The 25,012-nt window shown below is 41.9% G+C and overlaps 2 protein-coding genes across 2 annotated transcripts; one reads left to right on the forward strand and one right to left on the reverse strand.

Annotated features, from left to right (window-relative positions):
* The first annotated feature begins 15,971 nt into the window (after positions 1–15,971).
* Positions 15,972–16,640, forward strand: LOC124651136 (uncharacterized protein At5g01610-like). Its single transcript, XM_047190273.1, has one exon. The coding sequence runs from the start codon at positions 16,026–16,028 to the stop codon at positions 16,491–16,493; it is 468 nt and encodes a 155-aa protein (XP_047046229.1). The 5' UTR covers positions 15,972–16,025; the 3' UTR covers positions 16,494–16,640.
* Positions 16,641–18,246: 1,606 nt separating this feature from the next.
* LOC124653635 (CCR4-NOT transcription complex subunit 11-like) lies at positions 18,247–24,674 on the reverse strand. The gene is made up of 13 exons (XM_047192702.1): positions 24,388–24,674; positions 23,103–23,207; positions 22,034–22,117; positions 21,732–21,785; positions 21,467–21,612; positions 21,211–21,358; positions 20,993–21,130; positions 20,663–20,734; positions 20,511–20,584; positions 20,272–20,413; positions 19,375–19,453; positions 18,877–18,985; positions 18,247–18,674 (listed from the first exon to the last, which is right to left on the reverse strand). Exons 1-12 carry the CDS (start codon positions 24,562–24,564, stop codon positions 18,888–18,890), a joined length of 1,317 nt encoding a protein of 438 aa, XP_047048658.1. The 5' UTR covers positions 24,565–24,674; the 3' UTR covers positions 18,247–18,674; positions 18,877–18,887.
* Between the last annotated feature and the right edge of the window lie 338 nt (positions 24,675–25,012).

Genomic DNA, 25,012 nt, shown 5'->3' on the forward strand with positions numbered 1-25,012 from the left:
TGTAAGCATATGTAATGAATGCAGCGATCAAAACAATGGTAATGACATGAGTAAACAAATGAATCATAAAGCAAAGACTTTTCATGAATAGTACTTTCAAGACAAGCATCAATAAGTCTTGCATAAGAGTTAACTCATAAAGCAATAAATCAAAGTAAATGTATTGAAGCAACACAAAGGAAGCTTAAGTTTCAGCGGTTGCTTTCAACTTATAACATGTATATCTCATGGATATTGTCAATGTAAAGTAATATAACAAGTGCAATATGCAAGTATGTAGGAATCAATGCACAGTTCACACGAGTGTTTGCTTCTTGAGGTGGAGAGAGATAGGTGAACTGACTCAACATAAAAATCAAAGAAAGGCCCTTCGCAGAGGGAAGCATTGATTGCTATATTTGTGCTAGAGCTTTGGTTTTGAAAACAAGAAACAATTTTGTCAACGGTAGTAATAAAGCATATGTGTTATGTAAATTATATCTTACAAGTTGCAAGCCTCATGCATAGTATACTAATAGTGCCCGCACCTTGTCCTAATTAGCTTGGATTACCGGGATTGTCATCGCAATACACATGTTTTAACCAAGTGTCACAAAGGGGTACTGATACGTCTCCGACGTATCGATAATTTCTTATGTTCCATGCCACATTATTGATGTTATCTACATGTTTTATGCATACTTTATGTCATATTTATGCATTTTCCGGAACTAACCTATTGACGAGATGCCGAAAGGCCGATTGCTGTTTTCTGCTGTTTTTGGTTTCAGAAATCCTAGTAAAGAAATATTTTCGGAATCGGACGAAATCAAGACCGAAGACCTTATAATTCCCGGAAGCTTCCAGAGCACCGGAGAAAGACGAGAGGGGAGTCAGGGGGGCCCCACCCCACAGGGCGGCGCGGCCCAAGGGGGGGCGCGCCCCCCTAGTGTGTGGGCACCCCGTGGCCCCTCCGACTCCGCCTCTTCGCCTATTTAGTCGTCCCTGACCTAAAAACCACGCACCTCTTGACGAAACTCCAGAAAGACTCCAGGGGCGCCGCCACATCACGAAACTCCAATTCGGGGGACGAAGTCTCGTTCCGGCACCCGCCGGGACGGGGAATTGCCCCCGGAGTCATCTCCACCGCCGTCTCCACCGCCATCTTCACCGCCATCGCTATCTCCATGATGAGGAGGAGTAATTCACCCCGGGGCTGAGGGCTCCGCTGTAGCTATGTGGTTCATCTCTCTCTTTATGTGATCTAGTTGAATATCATCTATGTGCTACTCTAGTGATGTTATTAAAGTAGTCTATTCCTCCCGCACGGTGTAATGGTGACGGTGTGTGCATCGTGTAGTACTTGGCGTGGGTTATGATTGTAATCTCTTGTAGATTATGAAGTTAACTATTGCTATGATAAGTATTGATGTGATCTATGCCTCCTTCATAGTGTGATGGTGACAGTGTGCATGCTATGTTAGTTCTTGGTGTGGTTGTGTTGATCTATCTTACACTCTAAGGTTATTTAAATATGAACATTGAATATTGTAGAGCTTGTTAACTCCGGCATTGAGGGTTCGTGTAATCCTACACAGTTAGTGGTGTTCATCATCCAACAAGAGGGTGTAGAGTAGTCCTATTATGTGATCATTGTTGAGAGTGTCCACTAGTGAAAGTGGGATCCCTAGGCCTTGCTTCCAAGCATCGAATCTCCGTTTGTTTACTGTTTTGTTGCATGTTTACTCGCTGCCCTATTTTATTCAGATTGCTATTACCACTCATACTCATCCATATTACTTGCATCTCACTATCTCTTCGCCGAACTAGTGCACCTTTACATCCGACAAGTGTATTAGGTGTGTTGGGGACACAAGAGACTTCTTGCTTTGTGGTTGCGGGGTTGCTTGACAGGGATATCTTTGACCTCTTCCTCCCCGAGATCGATAAACCTTGGGTGATCCACTTAAGGGAAACTTGCTCGCTTGTTCTACAAACCTCTCGCTCTTGGAGGCCCAACACTTGTCTACAAGAATAGAAGCTCCCGTAGACATCAAGCTATTTTCACGGCGCCGTTGCCGGGGAGGAAAGGTAAAAGGTACTCACACTCCGGATCTCGGCTACTAAGCTATTTTCGCCGTTGTAAGTACTCGAAGCTATTTCCTTTAGATCCTGCAATTGCATCTTTTTGTTTCTTGTTTACACTAGTAAGGCATAATGGAATACAACTATGAGCTCTTTAATTTATTTCCTAAGTTAAGACATGAATTGTGTGATGCGAAAATTAAAGAACCTATGGAGCCTCAATTGCATGCTAGTAGCAATGTTATTAGTATGAACGCAATCACTCGCTAATGCTATGGATAAGTCTAAGCTTGGGGAAGCTAGTTTTGTGATCTTTTTAGCTTCCCATCCTTAGGGGAGAAAATTTGTTCTGATAATGCTTTATCTCCCATATGCGATAACTCTAATGATGCTTGTGATATTTTAAATCCACCTACTGCAAGTACTGCTTTCAAGATACCCATGAAAATTATTGAACGTGTTATTGATAACCGCTATGAAGGGGATGGAACTGTCCATCCTGAAGATCATTTACTGTTTTTGCATGAATTATGCGGGTTATTCAAGTGTGCAGGTATCTCTATGGATGAAGTGAGGAAGAAGCTATTATCTTTTTCGCTGTCTGGTAAAGCGGCGCATTGGTATAAATTGTTGAAGAATAGTCATTCTCTTGGTTGGGAGGAAATTGTACCTCTCTTTTATTCTAAATTTTATCCTCCTCATGAAGTGCATATTGATAGGAATTACATTTATAACTTTTATCCTCGTGATGGAGAGAGTATTTCTCAAGCGTGGGGGAGATTGAAGTCACTAATGCTCAAATGTCCCATTCATGAGCTCCCCCGTAATGTTATTGTTAACAATTTTTATGCGAGGCTTTCAGGACAACACAAGGACTATCTGGATGCCTGTTCAGAGGGATCTTTCACAAGCAAGGAGATTGAAGCTAGGTGGGATCTTCTTGATCGGATTGAGGAGAATGCTGAAGGATGGGAGAACAACAAAGGTGAAGAGTCAGGTATAAATTATGATTATGAATGCATTGAAGCTTTTATGGATACCGATAAATTTCGAAATATGAGTGCTACTTATGGTCTTGACTCTCAAGTTGCTGCAAATCTTTATAAAGCCTTTGCTTCTCATTTTGAATTGCCTAAAAAGAATTTTGATAAGTATCATGAACCTTTTAAAGAGGCTTGCATGAAGGATGAAATTGTTGTTAATGATTGCAATAAGCATGCTCAAACTCCTAAGAATGCTATTTCCTATAAGCATGTTAATTTTTGTGGAATGCATAGACCGTGTGGAATTAATCAAATCAAAGATGAATATTGTATCCATCATATTAATGAAAAAACTAGAAAGTGGGTTAGGGCTCTAGATGATCTTGGTAAAAAAGTTTGTGCCCTCTATCCTTTTATTTGTGAAGTTTGCCATGAAGTGGGTCATTTTAATTTTCAATGCTCCACCAATGATAATTTGAACCCAATGAGTGCTGCAAATTTGTATTGTGATGATGAAATTACTCCTAATCAGCATGATGAACTCACTTTATTTTTGTGGTGTGAAGAGTTATCAAGGAAAATTTCTTTGTTAGATATTAATGATCTTGATATTGATGATGTCCTGCATGGGTGTTTTTCTTATTGCATTGATAATAGCCATACAAATACTTACATACAAAATATTTTAGAAGATGACACCTTGCCAAAATATGATAGGACCGCTGTGTGTTTTGAACTAATTAATGAAAAGGATGAATCCTCCCAAGTTTCTTCTATTGTTTCTGAAAGTAAATCAGGTTATGCGGACAAGCCACCTTTCAAGCCTCTTCCTCCTAAAGAAGGGAACGAGGAGAAGGAGGACAAGAAGAAGAAGAAGAAGGGAACGAAGAAGAAGAAGAAGAAGAAGAAGAAGAAGAAGAAGGAGAATAAAAAGAAAGAGGTAACGGCATATCCCCGCGTGAATGAGATAACGCTAGGTAACCGTAAGTATGTTGCTCCTAATGATTATTATGATAATGAATCTGAATACAATGATCTTCCTATGCCCTTTACATACATTAGTGATCATGATTTGAATGAGAACGCTACTTTTGATATTGCAAATCTCTGGGAAACTAATTCTAAAAATGATGATGATAATAATTTCCATAGTGTCAGTGCTATCCATGCTTCCTCCCATAATGATATAGAAAGCTCTAAGCTTGGGGAAGAGGTGTTTGAAAATACTTTTGCTACTGATCATTATGTATTTGATACATCTCCTTCTAATAACAATGATGGTATGGTTACAGATAAACCAACTGTGAAAGATAACTATTCTATTTCTTATGATGACACTGTGCCTCCGACCTTTAATGATTATTATAAAGAATGCTATGATATAGGTTATAACTATCCTTATGAAACTTGTCATAGTCATGATTGGATTACCAAAAACAATTCCCTTAATATGCAACTTGTTTACCATGTTCAAATTCTTGATAATAATCTTGCTCCAATTACTATTAATGAGAAGAACTCTTCTTATGCCAAAATTAATGATACTTCTATACATATGAGCCATGATAAGAATGTTTTAAGTGATGGGTATATTGTGGATTTCATTAATAATGCTACTGAAAGTTATTATGAGAGAGGGAAACATGGTTATATGCATCTTAATAATATTAAGTTTCCCCTCTTTATGTTGAGAATCTTGAAGTTACTCGTGTTTTATCCTCTTATGCTTGTCACTTTGTTCTTTATGAATTCATTTGTGTACAAGATTCCTTTGCATAGGAAGTGGGGTAGACTTAAATGTGTTTTGAATTTGCTTCTTGATGCTCTCTTTTTGCTTCAAATACTATTTCTTGCGAGTGCATCATAAAAACTACTGAGCCCATCTTAATGGCTATAAAGAAAGAACTTCTTGGGAGATAACCCATGTGTTTATTTTGCTACAGTAATTTTATTTTATATTTGTGTCTTGGAAGTTGTTACTACTGTAGCAACCTCTCCTTATCTTATTTTATTGCATTTGTTGTGCCAAGTAAAGTCTTTGATAGTAAGGTTGATACTAGATTTGGATTACTGCGCAGAAACAGATTTCTTGCTGTCACGAATCTGGGCCTAATTCTCTGTAGGTAACTCGGAAAATTATGCCAATTTACGTGAGTGATCCTCAGATATGTACGCAACTTTCATTCAATTTGGGCATTTTCATCTGAGCAAGTCTGGTGCCTCAATAAAATTCGTCTTTACGGACTGTTCTGTTTTGAAAGATTCTGTCTTTTATTTCGCATTGCCTCTTTCGCTGTGTTGGATGGATTTCTTTGTTCCATTACCTTCCAGTAGCTTTGAGCAATGTCCAGAAGTGTTAAGAATGATTGTGTCACCTCTGAACATGTGAATTTTTGATTATGCACTAACCCTCTAATGAGTTTGTTTTGAGTTTGGTGTGGAGGAAGTTTTCAAGGGTCAAGAGAGGAGGATGATATACTACGATCAAGAAGAGTGAAAAGTCTAAGCTTGGGGATGCCCCGGTGGTTCACCCCTGCATATTTTAAGAAGACTCAAGTGTCTAAGCTTGGGGATGCCCAAGGCATCCCCTTCTTCATCGACAACATTATCAGGTTCCTCCCCTGAAACTATATTTTTATTCCATCACATCTTATGTGCTTTGCTTGGAGCGTCGGTTTGTTTTTGTTTTTGTTTTGTTTGAATAAAATGGATCCTAGCATTCATTGTGTGGGAGAGAGACACGCTCCGCTGGTTCATATGAACACATGTGTTCTTAGCTTTTAATGTTCATGGCGAAAGTTGAAACTGCTTCGTTAATTGTTATATGGTTGGAAACGGGAAATGCTACATGTAGTAATTCTAAAATGTCTTGAATAATTTGATACTTGGCAATTGTTGTGCTCATGTTTAAGCTCTTGCATCATATACTTTGCACCTATTAATGAAGAAACACCTAGAGCTCGCTAAATTTGGTTTGCATATTTGGTCTCTCTAAAGTCTAGATAATTTCTAGTATTGAGTTTGAACAACAAGGAAGACGGTGTAGAGTCTTATAATGTTTACAATATGTCTTTTATGTGAGTTTTGCTGCACCGGTTCATCCTTGTGTTTGTTTCAAATAACCTTGCTAGCCTAAACCTTGTATCGAGAGGGAATACTTCTCATGCATCCAAAATCCTTGAGCCAACCACTATGCCGTTTGTGTCCACCATACCTACCTACTACATGGTATTTCTCCGCCATTCCAAAGTAAATTGCTTGAGTGCTACCTTTAAAATTTCCATCATTTACCTTTGCAATATATAGCTCATGGGACAAATAGCCTAAAAACTATTGTGGTATTGAATATGTACTTATGCACTTTATCTCTTATTAAGTTGCTTGTTGTGCGATAACCATGTTCCTGGGGACGCCATCAACACTTTGTTGAATATCATGTGAGTTTCTATGCATGTCCGTCTTGTCTGAAGTAAGGGAGATCTACCACTTTAATGGTTAGAGCATGCATACTGTTAGAGAAGAACATTGGGCCGCTAACTAAAGCCATGAATCATGGTGGAAGTTTCAGTTTTGGACATATATCCTCAATCTCATATGAGAACACTAATTGTTGCAATATGCTTATGCATTAAAGAGGAGTCCATTATCTGTTGTCTATGTTGTCCCGGTATGGATGTCTAAGTTGAGAATAATCAAAAGCGAGAAATCCAAAATGCGAGCTTTCTCCTTAGACCTTTGTACAGGCGGCATAGAGGTACCCCTTTGTGACACTTGGTTAAAACATGTGTATTGCGATGATCCCGGTAGTCCAAGCTAATTAGGACAAGGTGCGGGCACTATTAGTATACTATGCATGAGGCTTGCAACTTGTAAGATATAATCTACATGATACATATGCTTTATTACTACCGTTGACAAAATTGTTTCATGTTTTCAAAATAAAAGCTCTAGCACAAATATAGCAATCGATGCTTTCCTCTTTGAAGGCCTTTCTTTTACTTTTATGTTGAGTCAGTTCACCTATCTCTCTCCACCTCAAGAAGCAAACACTTGTGTGAACTGTGCATTGATTATTACATACTTGCATATTGCATTTGTTATATTACTCTATGTTGACAATTATCCATGAGATATACATGTTACAAGTTGAAAGCAACCGCTGAAACTTAATCTTCATTTGTGTTGCTTCAATACCTTTACTTTGATTTATTGCTTTATGAGTTAACTCTTATGCAAGACTTATTGATGCTTGTCTTGAAGTACTATTCATGAAAAGTCTTTGCTTTATGATTCAGTTGGTTACTCATGTCATTACCATTGTTTTGATCGCTGCATTCATTACATATGCTTACAATAGTATGATCAAGGTTATGATGGCATGTCACTCCAGAAATTATCTTTGTTATCGTTTACCTGCTCGGGACGAGCAGGAACTAAGCTTGGGGATGCTGATACGTCTCCGACGTATCGATAATTTCTTATGTTCCATGCCACATTATTGATGTTATCTACATGTTTTATGCATACTTTATGTCATATTTATGCATTTTCCGGAACTAACCTATTGACGAGATGCCGAAAGGCCAGTTGTTGTTTTCTGCTGTTTTTGGTTTCAGAAATCCTAGTAAAGAAATATTTTCGGAATCGGACGAAATCAAGACCGAAGACCTTATAATTCCCGGAATCTTCTAGAGCACCGGAGAAAGACGAGAGGGGAGTCAGGGGGGCCCCACCCCACAGGGCAGCGCGGTCCAAGGGGGGGCGCGCCCCCCTAGTGTGTGGGCACCCCGTGGCCCCTCCGACTCCGCCTCTTCGCCTATTTAGTCGTCCCTGACCTAAAAACCACGCACCTCTTGACGAAACTCCAGAAAGACTCCAGGGGCGCCGCCACATCGCGAAACTCCAATTCGGGGGACAGAAGTCTCTGTTCCGGCACCCTGCCGGGACGGGGAATTGCCCCCGGAGTCATCTCCACCGCCGTCTCCACCGCCATCTTCACCGCCATCGCTGTCTCCATGATGAGGAGGGAGTAATTCACCCCCGGGGCTGAGGGCTCCGCTGTAGCTATGTGGTTCGTCTCTCTCTTTATGTGATCTAGTTGAATATCATCTATGTGCTACTCTAGTGATGTTATTAAAGTAGTCTATTCCTCATGCACGGTGTAATGGTGACGGTGTGTGCATCGTGTAGTACTTGGCGTGGGTTATGATTGTAATCTCTTGTAGATTATGAAGTTAAATATTGCTATGATAAGTATTGATGTGATCTATGCCTCCTTCATAGTGTGATGGTGACAGTGTGCATGCTATGTTAGTTCTTGGTGTGGTTGTGTTGATCTATCTTACACTCTAAGGTTATTTAAATATGAACATTGAATATTGTGGCTTGTTAACTCCGGCATTGAGGGTTCGTGTAATCCTACACAGTTAGTGGTGTTCATCATCCAACAAGAGGGTGTAGAGTAGCCTATTATGTGATCATTGTTGAGAGTGTCCACTAGTGAAAGTGGGATCCCTAGGCCTTGCTTCCAAGCATCGAATCTCCGTTTGTTTACTGTTTTGTTGCATGTTTACTCGCTGCCCTATTTTATTCAGATTGCTATTACCACTCATACTCATCCATATTACTTGCATCTCACTATCTCTTCGCCGAACTAGTGCACCTTTACATCTGACAACTGTATTAGGTGTGTTGGGGACACAAGAGACTTCTTGCTTTGTGGTTGCAGGGTTGCTTGAGAGGGATATCTTTGACCTCTTCCTCCCTGAGATCGATAAACCTTGGGTGATCCACTTAAGGGAAACTTGCTGCTGTTCTACAAACCTCTGCTCTTGGAGGCCCAACACTGTCTACAAGAATAGAAGCTCCCGTAGACATCAGGTACCTCTATGCCGCCTGTACAAAGGTCTAAGGAGAAAGCTCGCATTGGATTTCTCGCTTTTGATTATTCTCAACTTAGACATCCATACCGGGACAACATAGACAACAGGTAATGGACTCCTCTTTAATGCATAAGCATGTAGCAACAATTAATGTTCTCATATGAGATTGAGGATATATGTCCAAAACTGAAACTTCCGCCATGATTCATGGCTTTAGTTAGCGGCCCAATGTTCTTCTCTAACATTATGCATGCTCTAACCATTAAATGAGTGGTAAATCTCCCTTACTTCAGACAAGACGAACATGCATAGCAACTCACATGATATTCAACAAAGAGTAGTTGATGGCGTCCCCGGGAACATGGTTACCGCACAACAAGCAACTTAATAAGAGATAAAGTGCATAAGTACATATTCAATACCACAATAGTTTTTAAGCTATTTGTCCCATGAGCTATATATTGCAAAGGTAAAGAATGGAAATTTTAAAGGTAGCACTCAAGCAATTTACTTTGGAATGGCGGAGAAATACCATGTAGTAGGTAGGTATGGTGGACACAAATGGCATAGTGGTTGGCTCAAGGATTTTGGATGCATGAGAAGTATTCCTCTCGATACAAGTTTTAGGCTAGCAAGGTTATTTGAAACAAACACAAGGATGAACCGGTGCAGCAAAACTCACATAAAAGACATATTGTAAACATTATAAGACTCTACACCGTCTTCCTTGTTGTTCAAACTCAATACTAGAAATTATCTAGACTTTAGAGAGACCAATTATGCAAACCAAATTTTAGCAAGCTCTATGTATTTCTTCATTAATAGGTGCAAAGTATATGATGTAAGAGCTTAAACATGAGCACAACAATTGCCAAGTATCAAATTATTCAAGACATTTTAGAATTACTACATGTAGCATTTCCCGATTCCAACCATATAACAATTTAACGAAGAAGATTCAACCTTCGCCATGAATACTATGAGTAAAGCCTAAGGACATATTTGTCCATATGCAACAGCGGAGCGTGTCCCTCTCCCACACAATGAATGCTAGGATCCATTTTATTCAAACAAAACAAAAACAAAAACAAACCGACTCTCCAAGCAAAGCACATAAGATGTGATGGAATAAAAATATAGTTTCAGGGGAGGAACCTGATAATGTTGTCGATGAAGAAGGGGATGCCTTGGGCATCCCCAAGCTTAGACGCTTGAGTCTTCTTGAAATATGCAGGGGTGAACCACCGGGTCATCCCCAAGCTTAGAGCTTTCACTCTCCATGATCATATTGTATCATCTCCCTCTCTTGATCCTTGAAAACTTCCTCCACACCAAACTCAAAACAACTCATTAGAGGGTTAGTGCACAATTAAAATTTACATGTTCAGAGGTGACATAATCATTCTTAACACTTCTGGACATTGCATAAAGCTACTGAAAGTAAATGGAATAGAAAAATCCATCAAGCATAGCAAAACAGGCAATGCGAAATAAAAGGCAGAATCTGTCAAAACAGAACAGTTCGTAAATACGAATTTTATTGAGGCACCAGACTTGCTCAGATGAAAATGCTCAAATTGAATGAAAGTTGCGTACATATCTGAGGATCACTCACGTAAATTGGCATAATTTTATGAGTTACCTACAGAGAATTAGGCTCAGATTCGTGACAGCAAAGAAATCTGTTTCTGCGCAGTAATCCAAATCTAGTATGAACCTTACTATCAAAGACTTTACTTGGCACAACAATGCACAAAACTAAGATAAGGAGAGTTTTCTACAGTAGTAACAACTTCCAAGACTTAAATATAAAATAAAAGTACTGTAGTAAAAACATGGGTTGTCTCCCATAAGCGCTTTTCTTTAACGCCTTTCAGCCTAGGCGCGAAAGTGTATATCAAGTGTTATCAAGAGATGATGCATCGACAGCGGGGTTTGGAGTTTTCTCAACCATGCATAGTATTTTGGATACATAGGTTTCAGCGGCTCCCTTTTCATTAGTCTTGGGCTTGCTACTCTCATCAAACAAATTTTCAGGAACAAGCCAAGCATAATTATCATCTAGAGCTTCATGCATCGCTAGGAGCTTACATGGTATTGGTGCTTTAATCTCCCCACCATCATTAACACTATTAGTGTACTTAATTCTATCCATGTCCATTTTTTCAAGTATTCTTTTAAAATCGGTGATCGTACCAAGCCTCTCATGCTTACTAAAAACTTTTCTAGCTTCTTTAGCTATATCCGCAAATTCTCGCACTAAGACTTTTAGAACAAAATCTCTCTTCTATCCCCGCTCCATATTAGAAAGTGTAAGAAACATGTGTTGTATCATGGGGTTGAGACTAATAAATCTAGCTTCCATCATGCGTACCAAACAAACGAGAGGCATCTTCATAAGTAGGGACAGCTTTTGCAAGGGGTATATCTTTAAGATCTTCATGCATACTAACATGGGTGAAAAATTCTTCTATATTATCTCTTCCAATTATAGACCCTTGTCCCACAGGTATATCTTTTACAGTAAAATTAAAAGGAAACATGTTGAAATAAGTAAAGCAAATGCAAGTAACTAAAAAAAAATTTTGTGTTTTTGATATAGACTGCAAAACAGTAAATAAAGTAAAGCTAGCAACTAATTTTTTTGTGTTTTGATATAATGCAGCAAACAAGAAAGTAAATAAAATAAAGCAAGACAAAAACAAAGTACAGAGATTGGATTGTGGAGACTCCCCTTGCAGCGTGTCTTGATCTCCCCGGCAACGGCGCCGGAAATTTAGCTTGATGACGCGTAAAGCACACGCCCGTTGGGAACCCCAAGTGGAAGGTGTGATGCGTACAGCAGCAAGTTTCACTCAGTAAGAAACCAAGGTTTATCGAACCAGTAGGAGTCAAGAAGCACGTCGAAGGTTGGTGGCGGCGGGATGTAGTGCGGGGCAACACCAGGGATTCCGGCGCCAACGTGGAACCTGCACAACACAACCAAAGTACTTTGCCCCAACGAAACAGTGAGGTTGTCAATCTCACCGGCTTGCTGTAACAAAGGATTAGATGTATAGTGTGGATGATGATTGTTTGCGGAAAACGAGTAGAACAAGTATTGCAGTAGATTGTATTCGATGTAAAAGAATGGACCGGGGTCCACAGTTCACTAGAGGTGTCTCTCCCATAAGATAAATAGCATGTTGGGTGAACAAATTACGGTTAGGCAATTGACAAATAGAGAGGGCATGACCATGCACATATATGATATGATGAGTATTGTGAGATTTAACTCGGGCATTACGACAAAGTACATAGACCGCTATCCGAGCATGCATCTATGCCTAAAAAGTCCACCTTCGAGGTTATCATCCGAACCCCTTCCGGTATTAAGTTGCAAACAACGGACAATTGCATTAAGTATGGTGCGTAATGTAATCAATAACTACATTCTCGGACATAGCATCAATGTTTTATCCCTAGTGGCAACAAGCACATCCACAACCTTAGAACTTTACATCACTCGTCCCGCATTTAATGGAGGCATGAACCCACTATCGAGCATAAATACTCCCTCTTGGAGTTAAGAGTAAAAACTTGGCCAGAGCCTCTACTAATAACGGAGAGCATGCAAGATCATAAACAACACATAGGTAATAGATTGATAATCAACATAACATAGTATTCTCTATCCATCGGATCCCAACAAGCACAACATATAGCATTACAGATAGATGATCTTGATCATGTTAGGCATCTCACAAGATCCGACAATGAAGCACATAAGGAGAAGACGACCATCTAGCTACTGCTATGGACCCATAGTCCAGGGGTGAACTACTCACTCATCACTCCGGAGGCGACCATGGCGGTGAAGAGTCCTCCGGGAGATGATTCCCCTCTCCGGTAGGGTGCCGGAGGCGATCTCCCGAATCCCCCGAGATGGGATTGGCGGCGGCGGCGTCTCTGGAAGGTTTTCCGTATCGTGGCTCTCGGTACTGGGGGTTTCGCGATGAAGACTTTAAGTAGGCGGAAGGGCAGGTAAAGGGGCGTCACGAGGGGCCCACACACCAGGGCCGCGCGGCCAGGGCCCAGGCCGCGCCGCCCTGTTGTGTCGCCACCTCGTGGCCCCACTTCGTAAGTCCTCCGGTCTTCTGGAAGCTTCGTGTAAAAATAGGCCCCTCGGCGTTGATTTCGTCCAATTCCGAGAATATTTTCTTACTAGGATTTCTGAAACCAAAGACAGCAGAAAACAGCAACTGGCTCTTCGGCATCTCGTTAATAGGTTAGTGCCGGAAAATGCATAAATATGACATAAGGTATGCATAAAACATGTAGATATCATCAATAATGTGGCATGGAACATAAGAAATTATCGATACGTCGGAGACGTATCATCGACCTCAAAGCCTCCGACGACGACCTGTACAGGCCTTCGCCGTCCCCGCCTCGCATCAGTGGCCGGTGGGGAGACGCCGGCCAAGGCAGCAGCCAGGGGGCTTCGGCGCCGCCGCAGTTCGCCGACGACAGCTCCGACGACGATGGTGGCGACGGCGACTACACGGTGTTCTACCGCCATTTCGGCATGTAGAGCGCCGTGTTTTAATATTTACAGTTGTATTCCCCTAGCCGAATTCGAAATATAGTCGAATTCGGTCATCTATGTATGAACTTCGCCCTCTATATAGTAAATATCATTAAATTTAGTCTAAATTCGACCGTTTTATGCCGTAGTTTGTCAAGTTTCCATTTTTCAAATTTAGATCGCCGTCTTCGTCTGAGATCGCGGTTGAGAAACTACTCCTCCCCACGCCAAATTTACGTCCAATCCGGATGTAAATTTCCCCGGATTTCGGCGTTGGGAGGGCAAACGAGTGGAGATGCTCTAAGGTGCTTGCTGAGGGTAACAACCAGACCAGAGTACACTTTTTGTAAGCACCCTCTCTATCGAATTGAGGCGCTGACATGTACACTATCTAGTCAGTTCGTTTAAGTAAGGATTGGGCCCAAACAAGCAATCGATCATCATTGTCATATACTGTCATGCGCCTAGCACCGCACGGTGGGTTTGCTTGAGACCTCAAAGCGTGGCGTAGACGCCGGGCTTGATGCGCTGTTCATGTGGGCCAGGCCAATCACTAATCACATGCTCCTCCAGGAGAGAATCTTCCGATCCAAATGCTTCGGATATCTCCCCCATCTCTTTCCACATCCATCCCCTCCTGTCTCCTTCTATATCCTCATTTTTCTCAATCACTTTTTGATTAGCTACTGTATTATAATCAGACATACGTTATCTTTCATTGGCCTTTTTTCTTGTCGTTTCAAGGGCGTTTTTCTAAAGGTTCTGTCTCCCTAAACAAATATGCAGGTCGTCGTCCCAATGCTCCACTTGCAAATGGATAAATATATTTAATTCTTGTTCTATGCGTCGTGTCGCTGATCACTCAAACCCGGATTAACAAATGAATGCAACCAAAAATGGATGTGTTCATATCAGTTGAGTGGAGTGCGTAGCAAATGACTCCCTCTGCCTATGAAAACTTCTTGCAGGTTTTATGAGTTTAAACATATTTATTTTAAGGCATCTTTTACAGTACCTTTTACCACAGCTGGTTAGGGGAGAGGTATGATTAGTCAACGGTCAGGATTAAACGGCCCGACAGCCCATCAACAAGTACAGCATGGAAAAAAAAAATTAGCTCTCCCGAAACGGGCCAACAATTGGCCCAGCAGGAGAAGTGGCCAGCCTCCGTCACGAGAGAAGTCACCGGCCTCCCTCAACATCGCCTTCTCCCTTGAGCGTGACCGCCGCCGCCATCGCCCGTCGGCGTCGTCCTGCGCGGAGCGCAACCGCCGCCTCCGTAGAGACCCTCGCGAGCCTCCGTCAACACCCTCGCGAGCCTCCGTCGCGTGACCGCCGCCGCCATCACGGCATCCCGTCGGCGTCGTCCTGCGCGGAGCGCAACCGCCGCCTCCGTCGACACCCTCGAGATCCCGTCGTCCCGCGTGGAGACCGTCGGAGCTCGTGGCGCGGACGCTTGCGGCGGCGAAGTCCATGCCGTCGGCGAGGTGGGCGGGGACGGAGATGTGGGAGACGTAAGGGGCCGCGTCGAGGTCCATGGACGCGCGCGCGCCCGGCGAAGGCACCCCCGACGCGTCCAGCGCCGCCCTGCTGTAGACCATCGCCCAGGGAGGGCACGAGGCCCCCGTGCAGAGGGAGCAGTGGAGGGGCGCCGAGACGCCGAGATCCTCCGCGGCGATGGTGAGGGGAGGCCGAGGAGCCGTTGTCCACCGTCGTGGCGCCGGAGATGGGGATGGACATAGCGGCGGCGGCGGAATCTCTCTGGTCGTGGAAGAACGAACAGGACACCCACGCCTGATCTGGTCGGCAGCTAATGGGCCTGGACCAATCTACTGGGCTGGGCTCGTTAATTGGACCGGCCCGCCGATGTTTTTTTTTCTTGAGGTGCGAAAATTGTGAGAGGTATGTAACATACCTCTCTCGTTTTCAGCTGTGGTATGAAAAATTTTGGACCATTGGATGGACGAAAATAAATGGCTATTATTTATTTGGGGGTACCACAAAACAACCCTTTTTTAAACCACATTTTGCTTAAAGTTGCGATAAGTATTTAGGGCCAGAGGATGTAGAAGTACTCCATACATATACAGATATACTCAGCATACGTAAACGGCACCGTATGTGAGTAATTTTTCGTTGAGAAAAAGGCGAAAGGATTTGTATTTAGGTATACCATTTCGCACTGATGTTTGGCATTGTCTACATATTTTTGAGTAAATGTGTAACTAAAAAAAGTCAATTGTGGCGTGTGTTCATCAATTATATGAGAAGATAGCTACCCCTAAGCAGTAAAATATGCACCACACATAACAACTACAACTTGTTCCATGATTGGTCAATATGTTAGTGTATACTCCAGTTAATAAAAACATTTCTAATAGAAAAGCAAGTATGCATCCATCCATCCAGGTCCAACAATAATAAGCTACAAAAGCCGACACTTCCGTTGTCATTTGTCAAGTAAGCAAACTAGCCAGCTCGGCCTCGGACCCAATCAAACCCAAGAAGGGACCAAGAAGTTCCCCGACCATGGCGCCCAGCAACAGCAACGCCACCTACCCTTTCCTCGTCCTCCTCCTCCTCGCCGCCGTCGCAGTAGCTGCGGAGGTGACGCCGACGGCGTACGACATGCTGGAGCGGTACGACTTCCCCCGGGGCATCCTGCCGGAAGGGGTGCAGGGATACGACCTCGGCCCGGACGGCGGCTTCCAGGTGTACTTCCCGCGGGAGTGCCAGTTCCTGCTGGGTAAGCAGTGGCTGGTCAAGTACAACAAACGCATCGCCGGCACCGCCACGGCGGACAAGCTGGCGGCGCTGGAGGGCATCTACGTCAAGGTGCTCTTCCTCTGGATCCCCGTCGCCGAGGTCGACCGAGACGGCGACCGCCTCAGCTTCTACATCGGCCCCGTCTCCACCTCCTTCCCGCTCGGCGACTTCGCCGACAGCCCGCACTGCCGCGGATACGACGCCGCCGCCGTCGCTGTGGCCGTCTCATGAATTATTGCGTATGCTCTACAAGATGTTGTCTTTGGTTCGGTCATTTGCCTGGCCGTTTAATTAGTGCCAGGTATTGTTACTAATTAGCTACTGCTGCGGTGCATAATACTCCAGCAAATTTTACTTGGAAAAAGCTGTTTGATACCGGCTTGATCATTTGATCAAGACTCCCATGAATGAATCACTGCTCTAATGCTATTTTTACCCTGAACTTATAACATTATGCTAAGTTTTACCGCGTATTTCCGCATGATTCTGACATCGAGGTAATATATATGGAAGAAAGAGATTAATGGGGTAAATGCTTGTCCAAAAATCACAAACATGAGGCAAAAAGTGAAATTCACACTATATTATTGGCCATGAATTAGCTTATGGGCAATAGTTATAAACACTACTCCAAATAAGTAAAGTTGTCCTGAAAATACTGGACTATGAAATGTGGTATGATCGGAGTCACAATCCTTAGGTCGTCGAAGCAACTATACCTACTGGCCATAATTTAATTTAATTTAATTTATTCCCTCTTATCTCATGAAATATGTATGAGATCTGTCTAAATTTAGATGTATCTAGTCATTAAATAGTTAGATACATTTAAATTTTAACTAATATCCGACATATTTTATGGGACGGAGGAAGTAATTTAGTTACTCTAGATATTATGTTATACAGTACTAAACTGGTGGCCTTCCCTACGGTACCAAAGGCCTATTTTGTGTGAACTGAACTGTTTCGTGCCAAATTCATATGAAACTCGCATGTAATGGAAGATGCGGTCAGCCAGAATAGGTAACAGCATAGACGTTCCAAATAAGGTCGGTTAAAGGGGGCCAAGCCAAGGCAGGAAGAAAAGCAAAATTGGAGCAGAGTTGGTTGGCCATTGCGTCGCTTGGCGGTTCAGCAAGGCCTAAGTTTGGTACTGCTATGATAACACGATAAATGAAAAGGCTACTTCTCTCTACTCCTCCCTCTTTAAATCCAAGAACACTTCATATTTTGAGTCTAATTTTAACCATTTATTTTACCATAAAATATGAGTTATATGACATACCAAAAAAATACTCAGTCCGTTAGTGTGTTTGGTTTACGCCATTTGTTGCCCTGCCACTTTTTGCCAACCATTGGCTAGCTAAAATATTTGTCAGGAATTCCTTAGCTTCATGTTGGCCAAAAACATTAGATGAAGTTATTAAGGGAATGTGAGGTATGTGGGCTACTTTTCATAGGCAACCAAATTTTTGGTGGGCACACTTGGTCACGAACCATCAACTCAGCTTTGTCTAAATATACACAGTCTATTAATTTGGAATTGAGGCGTATGGCATTGAATTCGTATTTGAAAGAAATTTTCCATGATATACTCTGGTGACATAACTAATCTTTTGTTGGTTAATTTGTTAGTCAAAGTAAGATACAATGTGGCTTTGTATACATAGACAGAGGGAGTATCTGAATAAGAAACCCATTTCATGATCTGTAAACAGTAGGTAGAGTAATACAAGATCTAAAATCACAGATGCGTGATTAAAATTGAAAAGGGGAAAAGGTTTATATTAAAGCTAGGTGCATAGTTAAGTGATTCAATCACGAGGAAGACATGGTATTTTTCAATATTCAATGGGGTATCCTTTCCAAAGCATTCAGCCGTTGTCATTCGAAAACATTACACGGATATAGAGGATTAATTACTGTATAGACGTGTTTACATTTGTTCAGTAAGAACGTGTTTAACAGAGCATCTGCATTCAACTAGTCGAAAAGTAGATCAAGCCATCAAATTTACTTCAAAAAATGTGAAGTACAGACAGATCTGCACAGGATGGCAACGAATTGTACAAAACCATGTCCTGGTTGAACCAAATAAAAAACATTGGCATCCTTGAGATTACATGGATATCAAAGAATAGACCAAAACATGCATCTATGATCTGTCTCCATACAGCTGACGTATACAAACATATCTAAATGTTGACCAACCACAAATAGAGTACTATCTGGATCTGCTCTTGGTGCCTCTTTTGATCCACTCATACGGGGGGTGTGCATTGTCGTTGGGAGGGTGTCACTGATTCTGCAAGATATTGACACACACTGCCTGATCCTGAACATCCCACAGTGGCCAGAGAACTACTGAGAACCAGAAACTCCAAACATTCGATAACAATACCACCAGTTTATCTGACAATTTGAATTGAGAAATATCAGGGTATTTGTATCACTTTATTCTGCCACAGCCCACAGCAAGGACAGAATCATGGGAACTTAGATACTGGACAACATGGGGTCCTCATTGCTTCAGGTGGGACTAGGAAAATCAAGATGTACAGAAATATGAAAATGATGACAGAATAATATACAGAAATGGGAAATAGCAACATACAACTTGTTTCTTCACTCCAAAGATTTGAGCAGCCGGAATAAGCCAGCTGCTTCCCTTATTCGTGAGAATTCAATGCAGAACGCCTGTACCTCGATGAAAAGATCTTGAACTGCAACATGCACAAACAGAACTAATATTTACTGACATTCAAAACATTGTAAAATGGAATAAACAAGGATTCAGATGATGATTTGAATAGCACTAGACAGCCCATAATTAATGATAAATACAAATAGCAGCAGTCAATTGTATTTGTTGCTTCTTTCACTAAGGGCCTCTGTGATTCACGGGAATATCAAAGAACAGTTCAGTTGTAAGGCTGTGCAATAATCATTCATATGAAGTAACAAAAATGGGACAGCAAACATGCAGTTCTGTCACCATTATCTTGGATCATTATGGATTAAGGCAAAACAAATCAATGAGAACTCAAATATATATATAAATAACAGTGTACAGATGAAGTTGTCTCTGCTAAGCACACAACAATATGCTCACCGTTAATTATCTGGTTTCGGATGAGGCTCTGGAGGAAAACACAAACTAGTCTCACCAGTCTGTTCTGCATGTATTTATCCTGCACAGAAAAAATAATTATATCAAACGAATTTAGAAATTTACCAAGTGAGATGATCAATAGGAATTCATTAGCCTCTAAGCAAATGATAAGATGCAGTGGCATCAGCCATGCAAGGCTTTTCTTCAGAGTAGAAAATGTTTCGTAAGCACAGAAATTATTCCGCAGTGATGCAAAACATGGAACAGCTGCTGCTAATTACACATGGGTTGTCAATTATGCAAGCACTTTAGTTCACAAAACAACCAAGGGGACTTATTCCCATGGGAAAAATAACCTAAATTTCTCCCCATTTTCACAATATTTGTCACCATATCCCAAGCATTACATTTAAGAGAGACTGAGAAATGATCATGCATACTCCTCCCATGGGCAAAATAGCCTGAATTATTCCCATTTTTCACAATATTTGTCATCATCCCACTGTGCGCAGCCGCAAAGACCAAGGAAGCATTAAATTTAAGAGACTTGATGAGAGATGATCATGCGTACTCCGAATAACTGACAGAATACAACTATCTAGCAGCTTCCAAACGATTTTCAAGCAAGCGCAAAGATTTAGAAATATAACATTAACTATAGCATTCGTTATTTTTTCAAAGGACAAATGCTTTCAAAGGATTATCCGTAATCCAAGGACAGTTATCGTGAAACAGAGGGAGTAACTGAATAAAGCAAATCAACATGCAGAGGTTTGATATCCACATGGGAAAATGCATCTAAGGTTAAATTGTGAAATAACTGATTGTGTAAGCATTAAAACAATATTGTTTAGCCAAGTCATTCAAATAGAATGAATCAGAGGAATAAGAACAGACCTTAATGTTTTGACATGATTGAATACAATTTGAGATGTATTCATGGACAAATCCTGTTGGGAGTTCAACCGCAGTAGTAAGTCTGTTTACAACTTCCATAGAGTGTAGGCTCATCTCCATGTGCACGAGAACATCGAAATAACTAGAAGGAATCAAGGAAGAGGATCAGTACTAAGAAAAAAAGCTGCCGCGGTGACAATCACTATAGCAGAGCATGCCAGAGAAAGAAACAGACATACCCTGCAATGTCAGGAGAGTTCATAAGCTTCGAAAGGAGCTCGACAGCAATGAGTGGATTATGCTCAACAAGGTCCTGAAACCATAGATAGTTCTATCAGACTGAAGACATGAATCGTGTGGGGAGATCAACATTAACGAGAGTAATACATACTGGAAGTTTCTGTGGCGTCATCCCGCAATGATACACTAGCTTAGAGTCCTTTGCCAATTCTATAACAACTTGCTGAGAAAAGCTGCGAATAAATTAGGCTTGTACCATATGAAAATATCTTATGTGCGAATAAATATGCATGCACGACAGAAAAGGGTGCTGAAAGCCTTGGTGCCACAATAATATCCAGCACCATGATGAAAGAAAAGATTGAAGAGAATGCAAAAAAAAACTTATTGAAGTATTAAAGCTGCCTAAATATTTATCAAAACAATTATTTCTTCCTAGCTTAAATTGATATAGGGCAAATAATAGAATGGAGCAGCGAACCTCCTGTTGGCCAGGTCCAAGTGGACCCTTTAAGGCTCTTGCAATCAAATCTCGGATCGCAGCCCCACGACTTGTGTCAGCACACATGCTATAATCCCACAATAGCTCATGGTTGTTGTCAGGGTTCAGCCACTGTAGCTGTATTTTCAGAACAAGTACATTCATATTAAGACTATAACTGGATCGAAAGTACAACTCTTGGCGAACTAGTACATTACCTCCCCGTCAAGTATATGAAGTCTTGGGGGTGTCGGCCGTATCCACTGGGGACCCAATCTTCCCCATGATTTTTCTTGGAGCAAAGCATTAAGAGCAGACTCCCTATCATCAGATGCACATTCTTGTTTTCCTCCGGGCGGTGATATCCTAGAAATGATACGATATAGCAAAACAATTCCATCAGGAAAAGCGCAAGAAGAAATAAGGACTCCAAGCACATCATAACTTTGGGAGGAGGCAGCTGACCACACATACTCTGATGAATTGGCACAACTCTGAGGTATATCTGGATCCGGTATAGCACATCTGACGGTAGCACTTCTGAAACTACTAGCCTGAGGCTGTGGCTGTACACTATTGCCGCAGTATTGCTTCTCAAGCTGTTCCCGTGGCAATAAGGCCTAAATAAACAGATGAGCCCTGAGTTAAGAGGATGTTAATATTCGAAATAATCTGGGTTTAGTTTACATCAACTACATTCATTTGGTTCCTTTTACTAAAGCAAAAGTTAACATTCTACCTGTGATGCAGAATCAGGCCCATTTATGTAATCTACAGCTGACTGTTGCAGCACCTGACAAACACAGAGCACTGACAAAATTAGCATAGACAGACTAACTACACTTGTCGGAAAGGATAAATCAAGAGATAGCTTGCAAGCTGCTTGAAAATAGGGGATGTCCAAGGACTTCCATGAGAAGAGGTAAGTTGACAGTGCGGCACAGTCAAGGAAAATATAATGCCAAGAAAACTGCTATCGAAGGTCCCACTAGATATTAGCATAGGTGTTCTATGGACAAGTCAAGGAGCAAGAGAAAAGACCTCATTGTTATTGTTTCCATTGGCCATCAACAAAAGTTGGACAAATGCCCGTTCCGATTTATCTGATGTTTCATCACAGGCTGCCTGTAGATGATAAAAATTAAAACTTTAAGCATGATAAACAGCTAATCTAATGCCAAGAAGTTTAAGGAGTAGCAGATTTAAAAACGTATTCAATTCAGCCATTCTTCTTTTGTTGCCATCATACTTTAAAAAATTACATCCCTCCATTCAGGCGAAAAGATGCAGCTGCTTCAAAAGACACACAATAAAGCGGCACAATAAATCGACTAATGTTCATTTGCACAGCTTGGTGTTAACTGTCAACTCATGAACAGCAGTCGAAGTATAACTCATTAAATGGAATAAGATTGTATGCGGAACACGTAGATTTGTGAGACTGTATTATGTGCACCAAATTGACTATGCTAAAAGATCAAGATGCTTTGACTTCACAGAAGTCCATAAACAGAAGAACGCTGGAAGTAGAAATTGATCTTAACAGTGTGTTGTGTTCAAAATCTTAGCTTATTAAAACCATGTATATCAAGGCAACACAATCGTGGTTGACAGTGTTCCAATATCCAGCTGTTAGTATGGAGTTAAAGCTGCTACTAACAAGCTAGACAGGCAACAATGATCTGATGTGGCCCGAGAAAAGATCAGCAAGAGCTCAAACCTCATGTACAGCCTTTTGGTGCTACATTTGATACAGAAATTAGATTGGCAAATAAAGTGTCTTTGGTGTTGTACAGGGAGACTTTGATCTGACGTTTAAAATCTCAACTTCTTGAGCTCAAATTTAAAAATAACGGCCACAGTAGTAAATGCAGCCTGAATTACAAGGATTCAAGTTTCTTTATGTTAGAAGCTAAAGCTAGAGTCTGGGTAAAGGGAACCTGACTATAAGACAGAGATAACTATGAAAAATTATGATTCAAGCCCAACAATAAACATATCAGCTTCCAAGCTTGCATATTTGATGCTATATGTACACTGGAGGTCGAAATGGAAGTTCGTCCACAACGATCTAAATAAAAATGACTGGAAAACAAGGTTCTGAACTTACATCTAACAGCAGAGGAACATAAGGATTTACTGGCTGCGAGGAATAACTCTGATGAAGAATTGCAAATGCAATTAGACGACCAGTTGGATGAAGCATCTTCTTGTCCTAGCAAAAGATAACATATACCACATCAAACTTCAAATACCACGTGTTGTGTGAATCGTACGAGATAAACAGACATCTCCATATTAAGTATTAACTCGTAGTATGATCAAGATAGATTAATAATAAATCCTCCAAAAAATGCAAGCAGGAACTAGAGAGTCTGCCATAGTCGTTATGTAGCAGCATCCAGCTTATGCAAAACACCGAGATAGCTGGAACATCCTAGAGGTCCAGTGCATACTGTAGCTGCTATGGAGTGATTCAGTTCACGGCCGTTTCAGATTTGTACGTGAGCTGCTTGTTGGTAATTCTTTCTGAAGATACATTAGGCATGCTTCCTTTTTGAAGAAGCATTAGGCAATTAATACATGTATTCTGTTGTCTTGTTTTTCTTTTCATTACAAGTAATGGTTGGCTAATCCGATGGCATCCAGCAAATGACACCTAAGCAAACAAATCAGACACAGCCCACACATCACTGGGTGGACACTGAGCAGCTATGTCAGTAAACTAGATATGGACTAGTCCCAAATAAATTACTCACTCCGTTCAGTAATGTAAGAGCCTTTAGCTTTTTTCCATAAATGCATGTGTCTAGACGCATTTTAGTGCGTAGATTCACTTATTTCGGTCCGTGTGTAGTCCACTTTGAAGTACATCTATAAAAGGTCTGACATTAGTGAACAACAGAGGAAGTGGTAAACTTATTGGCATCTACAAATCCATTAGAAATCGATGAATCTTGTAACAAGATGCCACCAAATCTAGCAGGTCAGATACCCATCCCAGATGAAATAATTTGTAACCAGACGAAAATGCTAAGGAAAACCCATGGTGACCCTCAGGCTTGCCAGGCTCCACAGATCGTCCAACTTAATCAAACACATCGGGTTGTTGGTTCGAAGCCTAACCCAGCAGCAAGTGAAAGTAAAAGTCCCATTATCGAAAAATTCATCGTGCCAGCCACCGTGGACACACGGAAACGCAGTAAATCTAGCGACCCGACGCAAGGGCTAAGCCAAGCAGACGAAACTAGTGGCCGATCCATTCCGGCGCAAAGAGGTCCCCGACCCAATCTGGAGAAGGAAGGAAGCAAGCTAGCTGTGGAGAGCGCGACGAGCTAGCGGAGCCCCGGGGAAGAGTAGGCGAGGGGGGAAAGGGGGGAGGGGTGGTGGCTTGCCTCTAGGAGGAAGCAGAGCGTGGCGCCGACGCGGAGGCGGCGCTCGCGGGGGAAGCGCGCGAGGAAGTCGGCGACGACGTCCCCCAGCGGGCGCGCGGCGGCTGCGACGAGCGTGAGGATCCCTGCCCGCTCGTCCGGGCGCAGCGTGGGGACGGGGACGAGGGCGTCCGCCGACATGGCCGTGGGCGTGGTGGTCGGCGGCGAGATTTTTTGTAGTTTTGGTTTTTCCCCTCTGGGTCTGGGGTGAGAGATTCGGAAGGGGAGAGTGGGAGTAGGCGACTTGCGTTGCGGATGTGGATCGGACGGACGGCTTGTCCTGTGAATGGCAATATATACAACTGGGCTCATTCTCGGACGGTTCTGGGCTTGCACCTCGGCTGGGCTCCATGATCAGGGCGTCACGCTAGCCTCGTCGAATCAAATCAAGTTTCTGATAAAAGTTACAATACCATATACTACCTTCGTCTCGAAATAGAATAGGTGTCTAAATTTTATCTACACGTATATCTGTGTATATAAAAAAATTGAGACACTTGTTTTAAAACAGATGGAGTACGAAGTTTTAACCCTCTTAGTTACGATTTTGCACGCAGGTCCTCTCTATGTTGCACGTTAGACGCATAGA

The sequence above is a fragment of the Lolium rigidum genome, chromosome 5, assembly GCF_022539505.1.
Source record: "Lolium rigidum isolate FL_2022 chromosome 5, APGP_CSIRO_Lrig_0.1, whole genome shotgun sequence".
In the NCBI taxonomy this organism is placed as follows: domain Eukaryota; kingdom Viridiplantae; phylum Streptophyta; class Magnoliopsida; order Poales; family Poaceae; genus Lolium; species Lolium rigidum.

What these genes read in the sequence shown, in the direction of transcription:
- LOC124651136 (XM_047190273.1), top strand. Translation starts at nt 16,026, where the DNA reads ATGGCGCCCAGCAACAGCAACGCCACCTACCCTTTCCTCGTCCTCCTC.
- LOC124653635 (XM_047192702.1), bottom strand. Translation starts at nt 24,564, where the DNA reads ATGTCGGCGGACGCCCTCGTCCCCGTCCCCACGCTGCGCCCGGACGAG. An exon ending in ATGTTCCTCTGCTGTTAGAT is followed by an intron (nt 22,118 to 23,102) that starts GTAAGTTCAGAA and finishes TATCATCTACAG; the next exon opens with GCAGCCTGTGATGAAACATC. An exon ending in CCGAAACCAGATAATTAACG is followed by an intron (nt 18,986 to 19,374) that starts GTGAGCATATTG and finishes TGCATGTTGCAG; the next exon opens with TTCAAGATCTTTTCATCGAG.